General features: G+C 41.7%; 1 protein-coding gene across 2 annotated transcripts; it reads right to left on the reverse strand.

Annotated features, from left to right (window-relative positions):
- Positions 1-13,250: 13,250 nt before the first annotated feature.
- On the reverse strand, positions 13,251-22,626 carry GEM (GTP binding protein overexpressed in skeletal muscle). 2 transcript variants are annotated; one of them, XM_050941244.1, is made up of 5 exons: positions 22,504-22,626; positions 20,280-20,619; positions 16,767-16,843; positions 16,052-16,256; positions 13,251-14,439 (listed from the first exon to the last, which is right to left on the reverse strand). In XM_050941244.1, exons 2-5 carry the CDS (start codon positions 20,608-20,610, stop codon positions 14,162-14,164), a joined length of 891 nt encoding a protein of 296 aa, XP_050797201.1. In that variant the 5' UTR covers positions 20,611-20,619; positions 22,504-22,626; the 3' UTR covers positions 13,251-14,161. The 2 variants fall into 2 exon arrangements, with proteins under 2 accessions (XP_050797201.1, XP_050797202.1); XM_050941245.1 differs by lacking the exon at positions 22,504-22,626 and adding an exon at positions 22,375-22,448.
- Between the last annotated feature and the right edge of the window lie 1,106 nt (positions 22,627-23,732).

Genomic DNA, 23,732 nt, shown 5'->3' on the forward strand with positions numbered 1-23,732 from the left:
ACCAGCAGGCACTGCACTCTCCCCACCCCATCTCCCATTGGCTGGGAACTGCGGAGCCAGTGTTCGAGATGGGGGCAGGGCACAGAGCCCTGTGGCCCCCCAGCCTAGGAGCCGGACCTTCTGCTGGCCTCTTGTGGGACGCAGCACAGTGCCAGGACAGACAGGAAGCCTGCCTTAGCACCCCCACTGCATGACTGACCAGAAGCCACCTGAGGTAACCCCACAATGGGAAGGAACTGTATCAGAGCATTCCTTGGCAACCCTGCCGTGCAATAAGTCAATGCCTACCACTTCTTTGGCTGAGCTAGTCCCAGCAGAGGGGAACTTGCAGATAGTCTGTGCTGGCAAAACCTTGTCTAGTGGACTTTCCATGGGTGGGCAGGGGATGTTATAGTGCAGAGGGAGATCAGGCACTTTACTTTATTAGTACATCTATAAAAACAAAGAACAGCAGCTCATTATAGGCTTGATCCTATGAATTCCCATGTGTCTTCTACAAGGTGCTGAGTGCACTCACTTCAGCTAATCGTGAGAGAGCTCAGCAGTTTGCAGGATTAGGCCTTAAGGAAGTGGAACAGGAAACCTTCCTGCTGTGAAGTGTTTTCTCCTTATGATTAAACACATTTCCAATAGAGCTAAGTTACTTTGAACTATTAATTTGAAATGGTTAAAAAGGTAAGGAATATTTCATAAATACTGCGTGCACATCTGCAACATTATCTAGAGATATTACTCAGAGAGACCGATTACACTGGTCTACAATTTTTGAGAAGTTGTCTGCTTCAGAAATAAAATGTGCTATTTATTATGTATTTTGATGTGCGGAATTCAAATATGACAATTAAAACAACTGATTGGCTACTGTTTCTAAGATATTTAAGTTTTTACATTTTATGTCTATGTATATTGTGTAGATAGTAGAGTTTTAATCATAAATTGTAAACCTAGGTCTTTTCATGTGTTTATGGTTGCTTTACATGATAATATTTCACCTGTCCTGTTATGCAACACTTTAAAAATCAGCAAAAGGGTTATATAAATAAAATGTATTATGAAACAAAAGGCAAAAAACTATTATGTACATAGCTTAGTCCTATTCAGTGTCTACTCGGTGCTTCTTGGCTTGTCTCTTGTATTCATTAAATGGAGCATCTCTTATCACTGTCCAGCAATAGTCTGCAAGCATTGATGGGCTCTATTTGCCCTGATAGCCTGCCAGGAGATTTCACTGCTGTAGTCTGGAGCCCAACAGCTCTGCCTTACTCTTGGGTAGTTCCAAATCTCTGACAAGGTCATTCAGTTCACCTTGTGTTATGAGGTGTGGTTCAGAGGAGGAGGATGGGAGAAAATGTGGGTCCTGTGACATTGATGGTTCAGGACCAGAAGTTTCATCCTCTTCCTCTTCCTCGTCTGACTCAAGTGAGAATGATTCTGATGCATCAGGAACCGGCAGTCCTTCTCCGTGGGGTACTGGGCGTATAGCTGATGGAATGTTTGGATAATGCACAGTCCGCTTTTTCTTCTTTGACACACCTTTCCCAACTGGAGGCACCGTGCAGAAGTAACAATTGCTGGTATGATCTGTTGGCTCTCTCCAAATCATTGGCACTGCAAAAGGCATAGATTTCCTTTTCCTGTTCAACCACTGGCGAAGATTTATTGCACAAGTGTTGCAGCATATGTGTGGGGCCCACCTCTTGTCCTGATCTCCAATTTGGCAGCCAAAAGAAAGGTGATAGGCTTTCTTAACCATAGTGGTTATACTGCGCTTTTGTGATGCAAAAGTCACTTCACCACAAACATAGCAGAAGTTATCTGCACTGTTCACACAAGTACGAAGCATCTCTGCTCACTTTGGCTAAACAGAAATGTGTCCCTTTGCAAAATCAAACACTGACAAATAAGAGAGCACCACACTGTATGATTTCTAGAGCTGATATAGGGCAATTTGTTCAGCAGAGTGATGTAAGCTTCGTTATGATTGCATCATCCATGACTTCTAGGAATAACATGATGCACTTCATATCACGTATGACGCAATACCAGCTTCAGATTGCATCATTCATTGTTTTGCCTAAAAAGCAAGTACTGTCCAAACCCAGTCATAGATTTATTCATAGGCCCAGTCAAAGATGTATTTTAGTCATTTCTGGTTTAAATTGAGATCCCTTCCCTTTATAACTCACTTATCCTCCGCCATTCCCAAGTCAAGGGTTGTATATACTGACCCAATAGCATATCTTGAAAACTAGAGCCAATTAACAATTTTAAGCATCATTTTCGTTCTCAGTGACCCAGAATTAGTAAAGTTGGACTACATTTATTTCAGAAGCATTTTGGCTGTAGAGCAGTGTTATACAAGTGCACAATAGTTTCCCATAACTTGGTGTAAAACTGCTAATGAACTACAGTTATAAACAAATACATCTCCAACATGTTCTACATCAAATACATCATGTAACACTGCTTTAATACATGATTTTTAAGAGCCTAATGGGAGCTCAGCACTTTGCAGGATCAGGCCCTGATTGCTTTTCATGGAATTAAACTGTGTCAGATTATCTCCCTGTTTGCAAACTTGGGGGCTTAATCCTGTGAACACTGACTAGTGGGTTCAGCACAGTCACTGGATCGTAGGTATTTGCAGGATTGGGCGGATATGCTTTATGTCGCAGCCACGTGAGGATCATTAAGGAATTGAGAAGTGCAAACAATGAGCACCAGAGGTACTGTATTGGTCATGGATCAATCACAACATTACTAACGTGGTAGGAAACTGCATTTCAGTCTCTAAATACAAGCCATGCCAACAAGCAGAGCCACTGAGACCTCATCCAGTTCCACAAAGGCTTTATGAGAAGGTCGGCACTGATTTATTTACCTGTCAATCAAAGGATTATTTAATAGTCACAGATTATTATTCTCTGTATCCAGAGATTGGCACACTGCACAGTACTAATAGTAAATCCATGATAGCCGGCATGAAGGGAATCTTCTCCAGACATGGGATTCCAGCTGGAGTCTTTAGCGACAATGGGCCGCAATTTTCCAGCGCAGATTTAAGCAATTTGCCATAGATGGGGATTTTCATCCCAAAACATCAAGTCCAAATTACCTCCCTCCCCCAAGCAAATGGTCTTGTGCAAAGGTCTATATGGACAATAAAAAACTTTATGAAAAAGACTTTTGACAGAGGGGGAGATTTGTTTACCAAAGTACACCCATGGAGAATGGCTTTTCTCCAGCTCAGCTGTTAATGGGAAGAAGAATCAGCTCTAGTTTACCAGTTACTGATGACTGAAATCTAATAACAATAAAATCAAAATGAAAGAAAATCAGAAGTGGAAGCAGAAATATTATTTGACAAAAAGGCCTGGGATTGCCCATCTCTTGACCAAGGTGATAGAGTGTGCTTGAGGAATCACACCTCTAATACTTGGCACCAAAGGGGTGCCATTAAAGAACAGCTGCATCCAAGGTCTTGTGTAGTTCAGACAGGCCAGAGGGACACATTTAGATGTAATCAAAGGGATCTATGGGTAGTCCCAGAAAGTTCCAACACATTGGCAGTAGGTGTGGATGTCAGCATTTCCCATCTGACTGATCCTTTATCATCAATGCACAAAAAAGAAACTGTCAAGAATCAAGAGAACAACTCAGACTCTAATGAGAGGCTGATACTGAGAAGATCAGCACAGAAGATTAAACATCTTGAAAGACTCACAGAGATTTGCTAACCTGCCTGGAGAAGGGGCATTTGAGAAAGAGAGTGATAAAGACTCACTTGAGAGTGATGTGCTGGCAACCTCTCCTCTGTAGGTAGTTGACACGTTGGGTTTATGGAAATGTACTACAAAGGTTGAGAATTTAATACATGTGTTATTACAAAGTTGTTAGCTGTTTATATATATATCTATGTATATAAGAGTTAATTTGTTTTTCTTTAAGAGGGAAGATGTAGAGATGTGTTTGCAGAAGGTTATAATTTAGAGACACGCCCTCATAACAGAGAGTGTTATGAACATAGGAATTTGGAGATGTGCCTTGGAGGCAGGGGTTGGCCAGCAGTTCACCAGAGATGCTCTCCAGTTTGTTTTGTTAAAGTTTTATTCATTCATGGTTTGTTATTTAATGAGCCCCAAGATCATTACACATACAACTTTTCTTTGAAAATTACACTTGAATAACAATATTCATAGCTCTTCCCACTCTCCAACTACCTTTGAGCAGTGCAGAAAAAGCCAGGCAGGCACTTTCCTGTATTCTCGCTTGGGTTAAATATACCTAATAGTTGTTCGCTTTGTGCATGTCCACTTTCTAGTTTCAGTGTGTTGCAAAGGCATGACATGTCTTGAAATTCTACCCCACAGTGTCAAGGATATAATTGTAAAGTAAATATTAGCTGTACCAAATGAGACATTCCAGAGATGTATTTCTTCTTCGGAAGGATAGTAATGGAGCTTTTCACCCACTTGTTATATAACAGACCATATCAGGTATTTAGTCAGTTGATGAGTCAACAAGAGGATAGGGCCCAGTCTTACAGAGAACAACTCATAGGATTAACCCTTCAGCTGGACTACTGCATGAGTAAACATTTGCAGAATCTGGCTCATCATGTCTTTCTTGCAAGAGAGGAAGGCAAATGATAGTTAGCTAAAGAAGATATTATTTTAGCAACTATGCCTGTCTTTACAGATTTCCCATTAGAACTTTAATTTGCAACAAGAACCTAAGCTTGTAGTCCGTAAGAAGGAAAATTTTGCTTGCAGCAGAAATACAGGGTTTGTATCTTGTAACAAATTTAGAAGTACATTTGTATTTTTAAAACTCTACAATTATAAAAACAGATTGGGGGCAGGGACTGTCTCTTTGTTCAGGGTTTGCACAACCCCTAGCAGAGTGGGGTCCTTGCCCATGACCAGGGCTCGTAGGTGCTACAGTAATACAAATAAATAATAATGAATGTACTAGACAATTCATTGTCACTAGGTCAGTGATGAGCAGTACAGTGGTGTAAGTCACATATCAATAAATGAGCTTAGAAGGATCTCAGGGACTCTAAATTAGTGAAAATCTCATTTCAGATGATAGAAAGGTGCTAGTGCTCTGAAATTAGGTGTAACATCACCTGAAATCCATGCAGAAACATACACCTAACCTCTACTGCAGGAACAGTAAAGGTAAAAGGTACAGTGAAATGTGTCCTAACCCTGTGCACGGCTCAGTCCCCACCTTCACTCCCTTGTCATTAGATGGGCATTGTATGGTGACAGTCCCCTCAGATTGGGTAGGTGACAAAACATCTCAGACAATGATCAAAAGGCACTACTCTCATTATAATAGGTGCTTACCAGCAGCTAGGACCTTGGTTCATGATGTGTTTCCTGACTGATGGGTACAACCGTTGTTGCTGCAGGCGCGAAATCAATGGTAAAACTCCTATGACTTCAGAGTTGCCTGGATTTCACCCCTCACATTTCACAGCTGTAGTTTGTAATCAGATTAAATTCTGGTTAAGAGGTGACAATCATGGTTTACTGGTTTACGAATAGAGGAAAAAAGAAAGTAAAGCCCCAGTGTCAGAATTTTAGTGCCTCTGACTGAGCAGCAGTCAATGATTTCACCATCTACAGAAGAGTTAGCATGGAAATAGCACTATCATTCAGTAAAGTCTCATGCCACCTAGTGAGAGAAAGGTAAAAATGTGTTTTTCCCCATTGTACAGAGGGGAAAACGAAAACACATGGGGTGAAATCCTGACCCTGTCAAATCCAATGGTTTTGCTATTTACTTCAATGAGACCAGGAGGGTTAAAGAATTTGATCAGCATCATATAGAGTTAGTGAGAGACCTGGGATAAGACCTGAGAACCATCTGATAGGACAAGCGCAGCTCTTTTTTCTTGGACATGCCAACTCTGCCTCTATACCCACCTTTGCTCACTTTGTGTGAGCACTGCCTTTCTGTTGCCTGCTGCTGTCTCCTTTCCTGAGTGCCACTCACTTTGTCTCATGTAATGGTCTGGCATTGTTTCAGCATGGAATCAGTTATTTCTGGAGAGCTGGCGGTGTGAGTGTCTAATGTTGATAACCATGTCAGTGACTTTGGGAAATGGGTTTGTTTCAGTGATGTGAGGGTAAGATTACTATGTCTATATGATATTTTGAATTCTCCCTGTGTTTCCCTATGCAACTGTCTCCTGTTATTTTGCCCAGTGTGAAAGTTGAACAGTTTCACTAAAGTTCAGTGGATGTTCAGATCTGGGGTCTTGGTTCAGGGCACTCTGTACATATTTAAGATTATGCATGGGCAGCGGGTGTAATAGGACAGGGGAAGCTAAGCCTCTCTTAATCTAGGCCATGGTCCCACCAACACTCTGCCCTGAGGCCCCGTCCTCGCTCCCCCTCTCCCTCGTTCCCCCTTAAGCCAGTGGAGGCTCATCTTGGCCTGGCGGCATGGAGCTTGGGGCTCGGCACACTGGCAGTGCAGGCCGACTCGAGCATCAGGCCGGTGCTCAGGCCAGCTGGCAGCCCGGGGCAGCTCAGGCCAGTGCTCAGGCTGGCCGGACTGCTTGGGGGTCATGGCAGTTTGGCAGGGGCTCCTCTGACCATGGTGGAGGGAGATCGGGGCTCCAGCAGGCGGGAGGGGGCCCTCAGGTGGAAGGAATGGGGCCAGAGACTAGCCTCCCCAAAGGGGGAGGGTTCACCTGCCGCCTATGAGATTATGCATTGGATTTCATACAAAGTAATACTTCCTTTTGATTTTCAGTGCTCCATTACATTCTGAAATACACTGTTTTTTGATGTGGTGATATCTCCATGGAATTTATAGATACCAGAAGTTATAAGTACTCTGAGATGACTGCTTTTTAAAGAGTCATTTAATCTTAAAATAAAAGTATCCAAATGCTAAAAATAAATATTTTAAAATAAAGGAAGTGTGTCGCCTTAATCATTCATGTAGTCAATTATTATCTGTATGATTCTGTGATACAAATGATGTCTGGTCCAGGTTTGTTTGTTATTAGGTACACTGCCACGGTTTTATTGTCATAGGTTCCTGATCTCCAGTCAACTGTTGCTCCAGAGCAGTTAATAATATGTGAGTGGGTGGCATGTTGAGCTTCAGTGTTAGAAGGCAAAAAGCCATTAGTTTCATGACATTATAAATGTGACTCCAAGGAGGAAAAGGTGTGGGAGGTAATATCATTTATTGGACCAGCTTCCATTGGTGAGAGAGACAAGCTTTCAAGCTACACAGAGTTCTTCTTCAGCTCTGGGAAACTAACTCAAAGTATCACAGTTTCTTTCTATCACCAATAGAAGTTGGTCCAATAAAAGATATTACCTCACCCACCTTGTTTCGCTAATATGCTGTGACCAACATGGCTATAACAACACTCCATACTCTAACCAGGAGACATTTCAATGTCTTTCACTTAACAATCTGTTGAACAAAATTGGATTTTATACAGGGCCTGATAGTTTTAAGATGTTTTCAGAGTGATAGCTAAAGTGAGGGCAATCTATATTTGGAAATTTCAGCATGTTAAATCACATCTTTACTAACATGATGTTAAACACTCAGTGCAGACACAGACTGTCCTATTTAAAATTATGTCAGTTGGTCATTGTTAACCCTAAGGTCTGCAACCACTTGACATGATTGAAACACGACAGTCCTTGTCTACACTGAATGCTAAGTCATGTTTAACATCATGATCTCACCACGTAATTTCCCCACTTACACAAACCCTGAATGAGCCAAATTCTCCCCTGACTTGCCTGCACTGAGTAAAACCACCCGGAGAGCAGAAGAACTAACAGGGTTTAAGACAAGGTAGAATTTGGCCCTTCTAGTAATGTAGGAAAACAAAGCAATCATTATTGAATATTATGATTCATTTCTATATTATTTGTTAAGCACCAACAACATGCTCAGAAGCCAGGGTCTCTGCCCATAAAGCTTGCTATCCAAAGAAACAAAAGCATATCTCAGCCTCATATGTGTTAGGATATCCAGCGCAAAGTCCTATCCTAGAGCTTTGTCTTGATTTTATATTTTCATTATTGGGGGTGATAGCAGGTCTGTAGTGACTTATAACCTATGCAGTCCCATAGTTTTCAGTAGGGTTGAATGGGATGCCTAGTCACCATAGGATTTCTCTTTGTTTACATACACCCGCTTAGGACATCACCTATGTTAATAATTTAAAATACAGGCCAGGACACTTGTGTTATCCCATAATCTTTTGATTCTCCTCAGGCCTCCATAACATCTACCTAAACAGCAATCAGAGACAGAACTAGAACCTTGGGTTAACATCTCATTTGAAGAACATTACCTCTTACAATATGTCTACACTGCAATTACACACCCGTGGCTGGCCTGTGCCAGAGGACTCAGGCTCACAGGACTTGGGTGAAGGGGCTGTTTAACTGTGGTGTAGATGTTCAGGTTCGGGGTGAAGCCTGGGCTGCAAGGTGGGAGGGTCCCAGAGCTCGGGCTGCAGCCTTCTACATCAGTGGTTTTCAAACTAGGGCTGCCGCTTGTTCAGGGAAAGCCCCTGGAAGGCTGGGGCAGTTTGTTTACCTGCCACGTCAGCAGGTTCGGCCCATCACAGCTCCCACAGACAGCAGTTCGCTGCTCCAGGCCAATGGGGGCTGCAGGAAGGGCAGCCAGCACGTCCCTCAGCTCACGCCTCTTCCTGCAGCCCACATTGGCCTGGAGCGGTGAACTGTGGCCAGTGAGAACTGAAATCAGCCGAACCTGCGGACATGGCAGGTAAACAAACTGGCCTGGCCCAACAGGGACTTTCCCTGAACAAGCAGAGGCCCTAGTTTGAGAACCCCTGCTCTCCACAACAATTAAACAGCCCCACAGCCTAAGAGCTGAGAGCATGAGTAAGCTGGCACAGCCCAGCCACAGGTGTCTAATTGCAGTCCAGCTCCCCACCCCAATACTGCACTGCTATGTCTACTGGGTCAACAATGTTATCAGCATAATCACTATTATCAGGAAGTTAAGCTCCATCTTCCTGAACCCTTTGTCTCCCTCTTCCATTCACAGCTAAGCACCAACCAGCCTGGTATTGCTGCACAGCAAAGAAAAACCTGTGGCTGGCCCATGCCAGCTGACTTGGGCTCACAGGGCTTAGGCTGCGGGACTGTTTCATTGCTGTGTAGACTTCTAGGTTCTGGCTGGAGCCTGAGCTCTGGGGCCTTCTCACCTCACAGACTCCTAAAGCCCTGGCTCCAGCCCAAGCCTAGAAGTCTACACAGCAGTGAAACAGCCCCGCAGCCTGAGCCCCACGAGCCCAAGTCCTCTGGCACAGGTGTCTATGCATACCCTAAGTAGACCCAGAATCTGGCCCTTTATCTGTAAAGATTTCCAAGGGGTATATTTTAAAAGTATTGCACATATGTGGATTAAAACCATACAACAGCCATCTATCCATTTTTATAATCTATATCTTATACTTGCCTAAATGTTATCAATAATCCTTATGAGACTTTACTTGTGCAGTTTAATATGCTGCAGATTCATGTGCTGTCACAACAGAGATAATGTAATTCCTTAGGGTAGGATATTAGGTGGGAACCTATTGACTATTATAGTTATTCCCTAAAACTTTAATAAACAAACCTTTTCTCTGGCATTAAATCTGTCAAAATGAAATGAATTGAAAGAGGAACTTTCTCCCTAATTCATGTCACTGATATAGTTTGTCTTTAAAGAGGGCTATTATTGTAATAATTAATCATTTCACATGATCATAGAATTTTTTGTTGCTATGTTTATTTTATTTTATCCAGGCTCCAGGAATTTCATAGTTGTTGCCTTGGATCTATCAATCTTATGACTCAACGATTCCACAGTTACTGCCAGATCTCTGTGGACAACGGAGCAATTATCTTGTTAGCTTCTATTACTGTAACCCTGACTTCATGAGTAGCCAACATAATGGTTTGAGTCCCAGAACTGCTTTTTTGTATGCTTTCTGTTGCTTTTGCATTTGGGGTTCGTTTGTTGCTTGTTTTCACAACTTCCATGGCTCTTCTGTTGTTGGAATGCCTGTAGCACTCATTTATTTATAGGTACTCCAATAGGGCTCCTGACATTTTTCTATGATGTTTCACATTTCTTGAAACTGCCCTCTGAAATCAATACCTAACAGGCTTGTGGATTGTAAAGGTTTGAAGTGTCAATATTTACCCAGTTTTTAAGGTACCAATTAAGTAACATGATTATTTACCTGCCAGCTGTTATGAAGGGTGAACTTTTCTGTAACTAGTAACCTGATGATAATCAGCTATGATCATGATTCAAATTTCTCTTATAAATGTCAGAATAAAATCATGGTCCATTCTCTATGGTCATCTCTCTAAATGGGCCATTTTGCCTTTTGACTAAATTTAGGTTCTAAGGGGCAAATTATTTTGAAGTGATGGTCTAGTGACAATTCTGACTGAAACTTTTCAAATCACAAATATTAGGATGTAGACATCTTAGTAGCCTTAATAAGGCATTTGGATATCTCCAAGTAATTCTGCTGGGGTGACACTATAGAGAGTGGCTCTCCCCAAACTCAGCCCCCACCTTTCTGCCCAAAAATGCTTCCTCCAAACCCACAGAGGCCCAGCTGTGTGAAGTTCCATGAGATATTTCCACAGGAATGGAAGGAAAGAGGGCTAATGCTGTGTTGACTCAAACGCACTCCCCTCTAAAAGATTTTGGCCCTGATGAAGCTTTCCTCTCAGCTCATCCTCTCTGTGTTACTCAGAGAGATTACTCAGACTTTATCCAAATACAACTCCAGTCTGCAGAAGTGCCTTCTCTGCTGTCCATTCCCCTATGACCCACTGAGCTAAGTGGTTGTAAACAAGTCCGAAATCAGACAGTTGTCTCTAGCCATAGTATTTTCAGTGCTACCAACTCAAAGTTTCTAGCTCTCCTGGTTTCAAGAGAAAAGTTCAAAAAGAAGTGCGCCCACACTAAAGGCTCAGAATCCGAAAGCGAATAAAAAGAACCCCAATTTTTTATTTTAAAAGCTCTGATGATTTTTAAGCCAATCTCATTAATTTTGTGGCCCTGATATGATTTATTTAATATTTGGGATTGGCAACACCATATGTCCCAACCCACTGGGCTGTAAAAAATTACTGGCTTCCACTCTTAACACCTCTGTTTGGAAGACTAGGACTAAGGACTGTATAGCTGTATAGCTTCAAAGCCTGTTTGATTTGGAGTTATAAAGCACCGTGGCTTGACTGAAATGGAACAGGCCAAGGAATTCCCCCCACCCCCACCCTGCAATTTGAGGACATTAAGTCAACGAAACTTATCTGGTAGAAGAAAATAACTAATGGCTAAAAGGTTTTGCCCACTTCTTTCTGCCACAAGTTTTGAATGATACCAGGCTCTGTTAGTACAGTAGCTCCAAACTATTATGTTGTAATGAATACTGCTGTCTGGACTGCTTTAGATTGTCCAAATACTAAAGTACTGCCTAGGAAGGAGTACTGCGGAAAGGGATCTGGGGATCATAGTGGACCATAAGCTAAATATGAGTCAACAGTGTAACACTGTTGCAAAAAAAAGCAAACATCATTCTGGGATGTATTAGCAGAAGTGTTGTAAGCAAGATACGAGAAGTAATTCTTCCGCTCTACTCCACGCTGATTAGGCTTCAACTGTATCCAGTTCTAAGTGCCACATTTCAGGAAAGATGTGGACAAATTGAAGAAAGTCCAGAGGAGAGCAACAAAAATGATTAAAGGTCTAGAAAACATGACCTATGAAGGAAGATTGAAAAAAATGGGTTTGTTTAGTCTGGAAAAGAGAAGACTGAGAGGGGACATAACAGTTTTCAAGTACATAAAAGGTTGTTACAAGGAATAGGGAGAAAAATTGTTCTTAACTTTTGAGGATAGGACAAGAAGCAATGGGCTTAAATTGCAGCAAGGGGGGTTTATGTTGGACATCAGGAAAAACTTCCTGCCGGGGTGGTTAAACACTGGAATAAATTGCCTAGAGAGGTTGTGGAATCTCCATCATTGGAGATTTTTAAGAGCAGGTTAGACAAACACCTGTCAGGGATGGTCTAGAAGATAAAACTTAGTCCTGCCATGAGTGCAGGGGACTGGACTAGATGACCTCTCGAGGTCCCTTCCAGTCCTATGATTCTATGATTAAATTGTATCCAGGCCATGCAATAAACATTCATTTCAAAATTACACTTTCCTTTGAATTCATGGAATCACATGGTGCTCTTGTCGCTGCTGTGTTCCAAATACTGAATTATATTATTTCAGGCAAATTGCTAGGCAATGTACTCTGGAGCAGAAGTACTATATTCCTTGGGAAATATGAATTCTGCACAGTTGTTTGCTCACTCCCTGATGGGCAGTACTAAACTTGCAGGCCATGTACACCCACTCTGTATCCCCTCTACCTCATCAACTTTTCATCCTACCTAGTCTGTCAGTATAGGTGGTGTTGTTCAAACACTCGGCAAGCTGACTCCAGTCAGAGCTGAATCAGGCCTTTTGTAAACAAATCCTGTACAGTGCAGGATGTGAAGTTCACTTCTGTGTGTCTGTCTATCTAGGTAATTATATTGCACCCATCTTTGTGGTACCTGAGCTACTAGAATAGCCATTTGGCTCATCATAGTTACCAGTTTGCATGTTAGAACCGCTGCATATCTGCCCTGACCTGGAAGTTATTTACCCAAAGTCCCTGAATATCCCAATCCAGAGTGGGTCTCTGGGTTAACAACACCCTTGTTTCAAATACTACTTTAGGAATAGGACACTGGACTGAGATTTTCCTGATCTACCACCCGGTGACATGCTTTGTGACCTTGAGCCAGGTATTTCACTTCTCTGCCTCTGTTTCCCCATCTGTAAAATGGGAATAATGATGATTATCCTTCTTTATAGAGTGCTTTAGATCTATGAACAAAATATACTCTGTAAGAATGAACTATTATTATCTTTATCACCATAGTGCCACTCTGGGTATAAGGACTATTGTGCATTAAGAGCATTTTAAGATATCTTGGGTATTTTTGCTTTGTGATTCTAAATTGCTAAATAGTCTGTAATCAGCAATACCTGTTAGGTAGCTTCAGTGTATACACACACACACACACACACACACACACACACACACGAAGCTTTCCAAACAATCAAAATATTTTCTTTAACTTCCAATAAAATCTTTGAGATTTCATGGTGGGACTCAAAGGCAGTTAAATATTTTGTTTGTTTTATTACAAGGCATGTAAATAAAAGCTTGCATAATCTGAAAAAGATATTAGCTAGAAATGATATTAAAGTGTTTTTCTTGAGAAACCTGACAATAAATACATTTTCACCCCAATACTAAAAATGCTTATTGCTTTGCAATGAAATAAATACAGTACAGATCCTTCATACACAAGTCTGGGTACAAAAAGTCCATGTGGTTTCTTATAAAAGATCAGGTGGTTTTACAATTTGGCATCTCTCACGTGATGCATTTTGATCTGATTTTTGTTGTTGTTGTTGACAGTCTCACAGTCTGAAAGTCAGAGGGGAAATATCATTTGGCTAGAAGCATTTTTTCCATTAAATATTACATTTTCAAAAGTAAGAGATGTGTACGTTCATGGGTGTTACCCCTGGAAACAAGACAGTGACTCAGTGACTATTCTAGAGAAATGCAGATTTTGGGTGCTTAAGAAAATCAGACCAACTATTTGGCAAAGGATCAGTTCCCAGTGAGTTCATCATTTCTGTATACATTTTTCCAAAAATAGTAATGAGAAGGTGCAATTCATTCACCAGATTATGAGTGTTTAGGTTCTTATGCTATTATCCAAAGGCAACAGGAGAAACAAGAAGTAAATTTAAAAACACACCCTGCTTAACTTTAGGATGTTCTGGTGTATAAGAGAAAGCTTTTATAAAAACTACTGAAAAAATATTAAGAAAGGCTTTTGTTTTCTATGCATTGTGCTGTGCTTATTACCAGCACATTTTGTCACAATCACAACTGTGAATCCAAGTCAAAAATGTTTTTCTTGTAGTCCAATCTAATATAGATTGATTATTGTTCACATTGTAGTTAAATAATGTCCACAGAAGAGAACATCTGTCATAATCCAACCTTCTTAAAGTACTGATAGGTCGTGGCAAGACTTGGACTTAAGTTTGAAGGCCATATTCTTGTTGTTCTTGGCAACTATTTTGCCCCAGAACCGCCTGGCTTTCTTAGGAATGCTCTCTCTCCTCTTCTGATATGCCAGCCTCCTCTCGTTCTTTTCCTTGCTGTCCCTTCTTAGCCGGACTTGCCTCACAATTCCTTCAAACAGTTCCTTCACGTTGTGCTGGACAGCTGCAGAGGTCTCGATGAATTTACAGTCAAACACAACAGCACAAGCGCGGCCCTCTGTAAAATTGTAAGGGATCTATGTCAGTAGGCATAGCATTCAGATAGTGCACGTTCCCTAAGCAAAAGGGAGAAGGGCAAAGCTGCTAAACACAGTGCCATGCACAGTACAGAATGTGAGCTATATGTAAATGCCCTAAATAGAGTCACTTGTACTTCAGGGAAATCTCAGTGACTCATGTTCAGAGGCAATGAGGTTACCATTATTGAGAGCAATATATTGCTTGATCCATTTACAGCCATATTTTCAAAATACTACTTTTAAGATTGTGGGCATAATTTTGCTTATACCGAAACTCAGATTTCTACGTGCACACTTACGGTACATCTACACTGCAATAGAAACCCTCAGCCCTGGGTCTCAGAGCCCTGGTCAGCTGACTCAGGCTCATGGGGCTTGGGCTGTATAGGTATAAAATTGCTTTATAGACTTTCAGGCTCGAGATGGAGCTTAAACTTTCCCCCTTGCCCAGGCTCCCCCAAGCCCTAACATCACATTGCAATTTTATAGCCCTGCAACCTGAGCCTCAGTCAGCTGACCCAGGCCAGCCATGGCTGTGCCATGGGTCTTTTATCATGGTGTAGACATACCCTGAATGGGCAAGTTCCTACCTACCTGATTTGTATGTGTAACTATAGGCCTGATTCTACCCTCATTGAAGGCAATGGTAAAACTTGAAACTAACATCGAAAGGAGTAGGACTGGGCCCACAGATTGTATACACAAATTGTAGTCTTCTAATAGCAAAAGCTTTAGGGTGAACAGCAACATGTGCAAAAAGTTAAGTATTAGCTAAATTATGCTCATAATTTTAGAAGCCACTTTGAAATTGTGGCCCTTATTTTTTATATTTGAACCTAAACTAACTCTAATGATCTTCTTCTAAATGGATACCAGCATGATCTGATACTCTTCTCCCTCTCCAAACACATCAGGTGGTTGACTCATGGAGTGCTTAAAATTAAACCCAGCTTCCTGCCTTCACTTGAGGCAAAGTGCCTTTAACAGCCAGCACTAGGAAGAATGTGAAAATGAAAATAAGAAGCCTAGTAATACTGCTGAGTTCTTGTGCTCTACTGCTATGTCTCCCAGTGAGAAGTTTTCCTTTATGGCCAGTGTGACAGGGGCCAGAATGCAGGGTGAAGTCCAGATCAGCTTTCCATTCCCCTTGCGTTGGGAACCTGGGAAAAGGTCTTTTGGAGGGGCTTCTTGGAAGACAGAGGAGAGGGTGAATACCTTTGAAAAGGTCAAGCTGTACAGTCAATGGTCGTGGGCTGAAACCTAAGCTGTGAGGAGTTTCTTGTCTGTTTCAGATAACATTATTTTATTGTGTTGTTGTAGACACTGCACATCCAACACTCACGGCTAAGTTTCCAGGAAGAGACTCGATCCATCTCCCATTAAAGTCAACGAGAGTCTTTTAATTCACATTTATGGGAGCTGAATCAGGCCCTTAAACTTGAGATTTTGGGGTTGAGGGTTTTTTTTGTTTGTTTTTTTGCTGTTGAACCATTCCACCCACCCTGACATCAGTGGGAATTCTGCAAGCAGATCTAGGACAGTATATGGCTATTAAAGATAGAAAGTGGTTGCCATGATAATTTTCCATACCTGACACAGAGACTTCACGGCACCTGACGAGATCGCTTTTGTTGCCAACTAAAATAATGGGAATATCTTCTGTCTGTCGTGCCCTGCGGAGCTGTATTCTTAGTTCAGAGGCTTTCTCAAAGCTCGCTCGGTCTGTGATGGAGTAGACAATCAAGTATGCATCTCCTACTTGCATGCAGTGATCTTGGATCCATTCTTCTTCACTCTGATAAAATAAAATAGATACAGCCAGCATTAGCAAGAGCCTGGCTTTCTTAACTGGAAGCCCAACTGAGTGTTTACAGAAAAAATGTAATATTACACAACCCAGATTCAACCCTGGGGTCACTTTGCTGGGTATAGTTCTGATCACAGTTACACCAGTATCAAACCAAAGGAACATGGATATACACCAGCACAAATCTGTGCAAAAATTGGCCAACAGACTTCATTAATTTGTGCTTGCTTATGCCCAAGTCAACTTTAGCTCTGATCATGTTTCCAGCATTTTTGTTTTTAATAATAAATCAGACAAAGAAATTTCTTTGACATTTTCAAAATTCATGGAGGAGCTTGGACATTTTTAAAGACCCCAGGCTTTCACTGACTATAGAATTATGGATAACACCTCCATACTTGGTCAACAATTGCATGTTCCTAGCAAAACTATAGTATTATCACTCATTCATACTTAATTTCCCTTTGGCACTTGAATAGAATGAATGGAATGGAATACCTTATTTTCCCACATGTCAAGCAGTATAATGGTTGCGCTTTCACCATCTACCATCAAGGTCCGTTCATACGTATCTTCTAGAATAAAAATCCACAATGTTACCAATACATCCCTTCCTGTTGTTATATATGTAGCAATACAGAAAAATAGCCATATACATATAATTTGTTCCAAGTTGAATTTAGTGAACCCAGTTCACTGTCGGTGTGAGTCCATTGATTTCAGTGGAGTAGTATCCATTTCCATGAGCAGTGCATGTGGCCTCATGTCCCTTTACTGTTTTTTTCTTAGTTTTCATGGTAAATGAACAAGACTGAAAGATTTTGGAACTTGGGTTCATTATTTTGGCTGAAAAGCTCTTTATCCTATATGGGACAGGGGTAGGCCAGGGGAGGGGGAAGAGAAATATAACCAGTGAAAGAAATAAATCAAATGCTGAACATTTGACCCCCTGGGAGCAGCTGACAGACGTACAGACTCCAGCAAGGCTTAGTAATGGAAAATATTTGTTTTCACTCTAGCAGGGACCCTTTCCGGGTGAACTCTGAGCAGTTCAGCCATCGAGCAGCCCTAGCAACGGGCAGCGGTGTGTGAGGCAAAGGTTGTTGGGCTCTGTAAATCTGTGATTGATGCTGCTATTGCAACACAGACCTCTGAACTGTCCCTAGTTCCTCTGGCTTTATTCTGTCCAAAGTTAGCGCTTCTCAGTTACTGGTCGCCTCTGAACATTAAAGAGGTGATGAAGCATTTCACAGCAGTTTGGTAGGATGTGGCAGAACCTGCCTAACCCTGGGTAGGGACCTGCAACATTCATATCTGGATTTCAAACTGCACCCGGTTCAGAGGTATTTAGATATGAGATCAGCGCCAAGCCATTACAGAGATCAAGGGCCACTGTGAAATTTGCATGTTATTGGTTTGGGCCCATCTCTAGTCTTGTGTAACTGCTAGCATAATAAAATCCAGTGTTACGGCAGACATCTTCTGAACTGCTTACATTCATCACCATGCTGTTCAGAGCACCTATCCAAACCACTCTGATGGAGGATATTACTTATTTTAAATAAAGGTGCTTGCCTCATAAGCTCTGACTGTGCTTTTGTGAAGTGATCTTTCCCCAAGTCCTAATCTTGGATTCTCTTGGAAGCCAGAAAACAGTGAGTCCATGGAGTAGAATGAGCCAAGGGGCCCTAAAGAATAGCCAATTTTTTTTTAATCAGTTCTGCCACAGAAACTTTAAAGTGGGAAACTCTTTGTAAACAAAAGGGCTCTGGGCTGACACAGCTGGCCACCTGGGGGTGGACGGCCCTAAAAGGAAAACACTAACCAACAGGAGGAATTTTACTTCTAGCCCCAAAGGGTTCTGCTTTGTGCTTGTGCCTCAGATTAATCCTGGGAAAATGTCTGAGTCCAGCAGAGCTGAACAGAGTGCAGGCTGTAGGAGGCATAAAGCTCACCTTCACACTCCCCTTCATCTTGAGGCTGATCTGTGGAGGACTGGACCTCTGGAGTAAGTTTAGAGCAGCTTGAAGGCTGCTCTACCTTACCCTGGCTTCTGGAACAACAGCATAGAAGCATCCCACCCATGTGCCCTACATCAGCAGCAGGGAGATAGCACAACACAGGCACTGCTACATTGATTCTGCACTAACTGGAGGCTCCCTTTGACCTGGGGTGATCCTCTGAATTTTGGTCACACCTGTTGTAAGGACACATGCTGCCAAAAGTACAGCACAAAGCACCAACACCCAACAGAAGATCTGGTCCATCATATACCATACAGCAACTGTGCAAAATTCCACTTCCTTGGGGCAAGTAACATTTTTCAGATAAGTCAAATATTATCATTGGTTTGGGGATTATTTTCTCCCCATCCTCATAACTGTGAAGGTGGGTGACTAGGCGTGGTGCCTGGGCTAGTAGATTTTCAGGGCAGTTTTGCAAGTCTGCAAGAAAGAAGAGTGGAAGTGACCATAAGCTTGTACGGTGCTGTACTTTATGTGCTGCTAGAGAGCAGGCTAGATAGCTGCTAGAAGGTCCTTCCTGTGCAAGTGAGGTCCTGCATGATTACAGGACTACTCAGTGGAAGATGAAAACAAAACACACTTGCTTCGCTGATCCATGTCCAGTGCATCAAAGGGGTCCTCAAGTTCCCCTCAGGGCCCCAAGATTTATATTTCCAGCTTGTGGTCATGCACAAGCAGGATTTGGACCTTGTATTTTTCATTCTTGGCCGTGTTAAGTGGTAAATCGTTCCTAGCCCGGCACAGAAAGGGAGAAGAACATAAGGTGCCTTCCCTTCTGGCCTCCACTGAACCATTGCATAGGAGCCAGGCACATTCATGTCCCTGGTGCTCCTTGAACACAAAGACTCCTCTGGTGCTGCCTGTTTGCTAGACATCTCAAAAAGACAGGGCGACAAGGGGTAGTGGAGGGATGGGGCCATCTGTGCTGGTCAGTGAAAGTGTGCTAACCAGAGTGGGAGCAACCCCTGCCCTTTTTCCAAAGCGTGGACGTATCCACATCTTCAGAGCTGCAGGACCTCCTGCTACAACACAGCTCCTCTCCAACAGTATCCCGCACACAAAACATGGCCCATGGCTCAATGCTACTGTTTAGCCTTAACTGATCCTTGGAAATAACGAAAACACGAGTCCCCTCGCTCTAAAGCAGAGGTGCATAGTAAAAGAAAGATGCCTAACAAAAAGCTGCAGACCATGTCAGACTCCTCTTTTCCCCCAAATTAATTTGGAAGCAGGATTTTTTCCTCACACTACTGAGGCGCCATTATCTGCTCTTCCCTTGTGGGAAGTGGGGGATCTGTGCCATGCAGGTGATATGAAACGCTGATGAGAAAAACACAAATAGCTTATATTGAGGCAATTTATTTGCATACAAATTTGGTGAGATTACTTAATGACCAGCAAGTATTTTGTTGGTACCTGTAAAGCAGGGCAGGGATTTTTATTTTTCTACCCTTATCTCTTGCTGATATGTAACTCTTTACCGTTTCTTTAAAATCCCAAATGATTTTAGGCACTGATTTCTCATAGCATCACAAGGCTGGCAGTGCAGTTTACAGGCCAGGCTATTACCTCACACCGGGGTAAAGCAGGAGTTGATCCACTGGAGCTTGCATTTACACCAGGGTGAAACTGGTATAAGATCTGATTCAGGCCTTCTATATAATGTATTTACAGAATAGTCAGGAATTAATCAGATTCCAACCACTCTTTTTAAAAAGAAAGGGCTCAGCAGCCGTATTGTTCTCCTTTGTCTGTATTTCAGCTGATTTAGACCTTTGTCAGTGAGTGTCTTTTTTCATAGCCCCTGATTTTTGAGACAGATGCATGTGCTGGAATCAGCTTTGAAAATAAGGGCCAAGTGTGCATTACCTCTGTCTCAGGCACTCCAGATTAAATGACCTCATTAATTTTCTGTGTCTTATTGCTGATGACTATTGACAAGAGAGGCTTTGAGTAAACATTAGCAATGCAGAATGTAATGACCTACCTCCTAGCACATCACAGTCACTGTCCATGCTGTCATGTACGCCTGCAAAGATATTGGCCAAGGTAGATTTCCCCACTCCATGCTCTCCAATCATTACCACCCGGTAGTAAGTATTTCCGGACTCGGAGGAAATGACTGAATCGGAAGACTCTGATGACCAACTCCTTCGGTAATAATCATCAGGGTTCATAGTGTATCTCTTGTGTACATTGTACTCATGGGGGTTTTTGTGGACGGTCAGGTGCCTTCCATCGGCAGGGACGCTCCAACGTTGCTGCTGTACGTGCAGCGCACTGCTGCTGTGACGCATGGTGACGTTATTCAAAGTCATGGTTTTTCCCTGGGGAAAAATAGTGAAGTCGCAAATGTTATGCAACAGGAATTTGAAATGGGCTCCATTTAAAAAAAAAACATTGAAAAGGTATATCCTTTCAACTGTAAATGCCTAGTGCACAGACAAAAGAAGAGAAGAACCTGCCTCTTTCATTTGCCTCTAACATTTCTAATTAGCAAACCATAGTCATGGCTTTAGGATTCAGGCTGAAATCAGCGTTACATACTAAGCCCTAACTTTGTCTCCCCCTAGTTGTGAATATTAGGCACAGCCCTGCTTTGGGGATGGTGCAGAGCTGAACTGCCCCAAAGGGAGCAGTAGGAGGCAGAATGCCTTTCACAGCAACCCCTCACATGGGGGACTGTGCCCACTGCTGTGTCCTTTCAGAGAGGGCATAATTCCCGTTGTGCTGGTCCCTGCCCATTCTAGGGCACTGTGCACCTCTAGGGGGGTGCAGAGGGAGAAATACAGATACTGCAATTGTGCCTGTCCCTTACACAGCCCATGCAATGGAGTGAAGGTTCCTTGCACCCTCTCCCATCACTGCATACCCATGTAAAGTCCAGCGGAATCTGTTGGGGGTTTGATAAACAAGAAATTATTCTTTGCCTGCAAAGTATCATGCTTAGTCTCAACTGACAGTTGAATCTGTTGTGAGAACAACAAACATTATACTCTGCACATTTAGATAATTTCCTCTGGTGGAAAAAGAACCACATCAACGAGTCTTGCTATAATGGGCTTGATTTTGCATTCACTTATACCATTGTAAAAAAAAAGGAGCAACTCCATTGCACACAATGGAATTAAGCTGGTATCAAACGGGTGTAAGAGAGAGCAGAATGAGGTCTGATGGGATCCCAGAGTATGTACCTGATCGCACCACTAGAGGAGATATCACTGGGAGAAAAAAGCTCATAAATTTACAGTTTTGAAATCAACAAATGAATTGGCCGAGGAGCAGCTAGTCAGGTTAGCTCCTCTTGTCTAAACATGGCTTATAATTACATTTGGCTTTTGAATGTGTTTTGCCTTGGTTGGAGGCAGAATGTAGTGATGTCATTCCTAGTGGTCCACAGCTACCATTTTTAGGAAAGTTACTTTGATGCTCTCCAGTTCCCAACATGATAGTTATTTATACATTTTGCTTTTTTAGGCTGATGGCTCTCAGTTCTCTTCTGCATGTTAACAAAGAGAACATCTGCTATTAAAACTTCCGGGGCCGCTTTCAAACTTTATTCCTCTTTTGTGTTTGCAAAAAGTGCAGCATCTCATCAAATTGCACACTAGCGATTATTTTTTCTAACTCAAGCAACCCCTGAAAACTTTTTAGAGCAGGTACAGAGCAGGTCATAAAACAAATGTGCTGAAAAACAGCAAACTGTACCTATAATTTGAATATCAGCCTTTACCAAGCATATTGCCCCCTTTCTATAACTTGTGACTTATGCCATTTTCTATCTGTAATTACAGCATTTGTTGCAAAATCAGTTCATCTGTATTCCATACAGTCACATAAACTTTTGCCAGCAAGAAATGTTTTTAGCTGGAGACCAGGCACCAAACAAACACTGTTTCACAAACAAAATTCAATATTTTAACTTTTAAGCATATATTTTTCTGTCATTCCCCTGTCAAGAAGACAGAATGAGAAATGTTAACTTTGATTTGGCTAAATAATAAACAGTCTACATTAGTAGTGCTTCCTTAAGAGATTTCCACAGTTTAATAAACTAAACAAGACAATGTCTTATAACTTACTGTAGTGCATTCAATTCCAAATTCGAGCTATATTTCACATCACATATTTCATTTATCTATTTAGTTCTATCATTCTCTTCACTAAAGTAATACATTCAAACTAATACTTTTCAGACAGCACCACCTTACTTTTCACAGTCTCTTCTACCGGTCAGCTCCTTTGGTCTTATTGTCTATTTCTTGCAGTGGAGTGTGATATATTGAACTGGTCTGCTGGAGTAAATCCTCTTCTGTTCAGTGACTGCCTCTCTAATTCTTTCTCAGCAAATGTGGTTTATATTAGTCCATCTGATCAGAGACAGGGCTTTTCCGTTACGTCATTGGCCTGTTCACACAACAGCCAGCTCCCCAACTGGGAGGAAGCAGGCATGCAGAAGAGCAAAAACTTACAGACGGTAGCACTAATAAAATTACTTTCTTGAAGTCATATGATTTTTTTCTTCATTAGTAATTCCAGTAAACCTTTTGCCTTCTTGCAAAGTGGAAAAATACAACAAATTCTCATCTCTTTCAGCTTTGCATTCAAGGGCTCTTGAAATCAGTGATGTCTAAAGAATTGCTTGTGCTTTTCTAATGTCCCAGGTGCTACAAATATATTTCATTATCTAATTACAAAATGGAAGGGACTTCATCCTGGAATACCTCATCTCCTACATGTAATCATAGATCAATAATTTGTAAATACCTGAAAATTAGGGATTTTGTCCTATTTTTCAGTATAAGAATGACTAATACAAAAAAGTTCATTTTAAATTTTCTTTAAAATCTACGAGTCACTGAACTGTTTGCTCAGACTCACTGCACTGCTTTTTGGATGCACAGATGCTTATTCATTGCAGTGTTACTACAGTTTGATGCTAATTTAATTCCACTGGTATGAAAGGTGTTACACTGACATAAAAATGGAGTAGCACAATGCTGCATAGTTTTAGAAAACTTGAAACTATATTGTACGTTTTACAAAAGAGGGGCTTGATCCTTAAATCTTTACTCTTTCAAGCCTCCTTAACTGCAAGGAGTTTTGCCAGAGAAAGCCCTGCATTATCACGCTCCTAGCCTGATACTTTTAAGGCTAGATGGAAAATTTTTATTCATTCTACTGATAAAGACAGGGGAGATTCCCTTACCAAAGTGTATAAGGTCTCCAGGTGTTATATAAAGTCATATAAAATTTTTACTAATAAAGCACTATAGAAATCTGAACAGATGCAGTTAATCCATTTCTGAACATTGACACTGATGTCTTTGTGGGCATGATTCACTGCTGTAAATCAGGATTAACTCCGTTTCAGGTAATGACCTAGTAACATTGCTAAGAAAAGATGGAATTTACAAAACTCTTCAACAGAAACTTGTTA

This window comes from Gopherus flavomarginatus, chromosome 2, assembly GCF_025201925.1.
Source record: "Gopherus flavomarginatus isolate rGopFla2 chromosome 2, rGopFla2.mat.asm, whole genome shotgun sequence".
Taxonomy (NCBI): domain Eukaryota; kingdom Metazoa; phylum Chordata; order Testudines; family Testudinidae; genus Gopherus; species Gopherus flavomarginatus.

What these genes read in the sequence shown, in the direction of transcription:
- GEM (XM_050941244.1), bottom strand. Translation starts at nt 20,610, where the DNA reads ATGACTTTGAATAACGTCACCATGCGTCACAGCAGCAGTGCGCTGCAC. An exon ending in TGACTGTGATGTGCTAGGAG is followed by an intron (nt 16,844 to 20,279) that starts GTAGGTCATTAC and finishes TTTTTATTCTAG; the next exon opens with AAGATACGTATGAACGGACC. An exon ending in CCGTGAAGTCTCTGTGTCAG is followed by an intron (nt 14,440 to 16,051) that starts GTATGGAAAATT and finishes ACAATTTTACAG; the next exon opens with AGGGCCGCGCTTGTGCTGTT.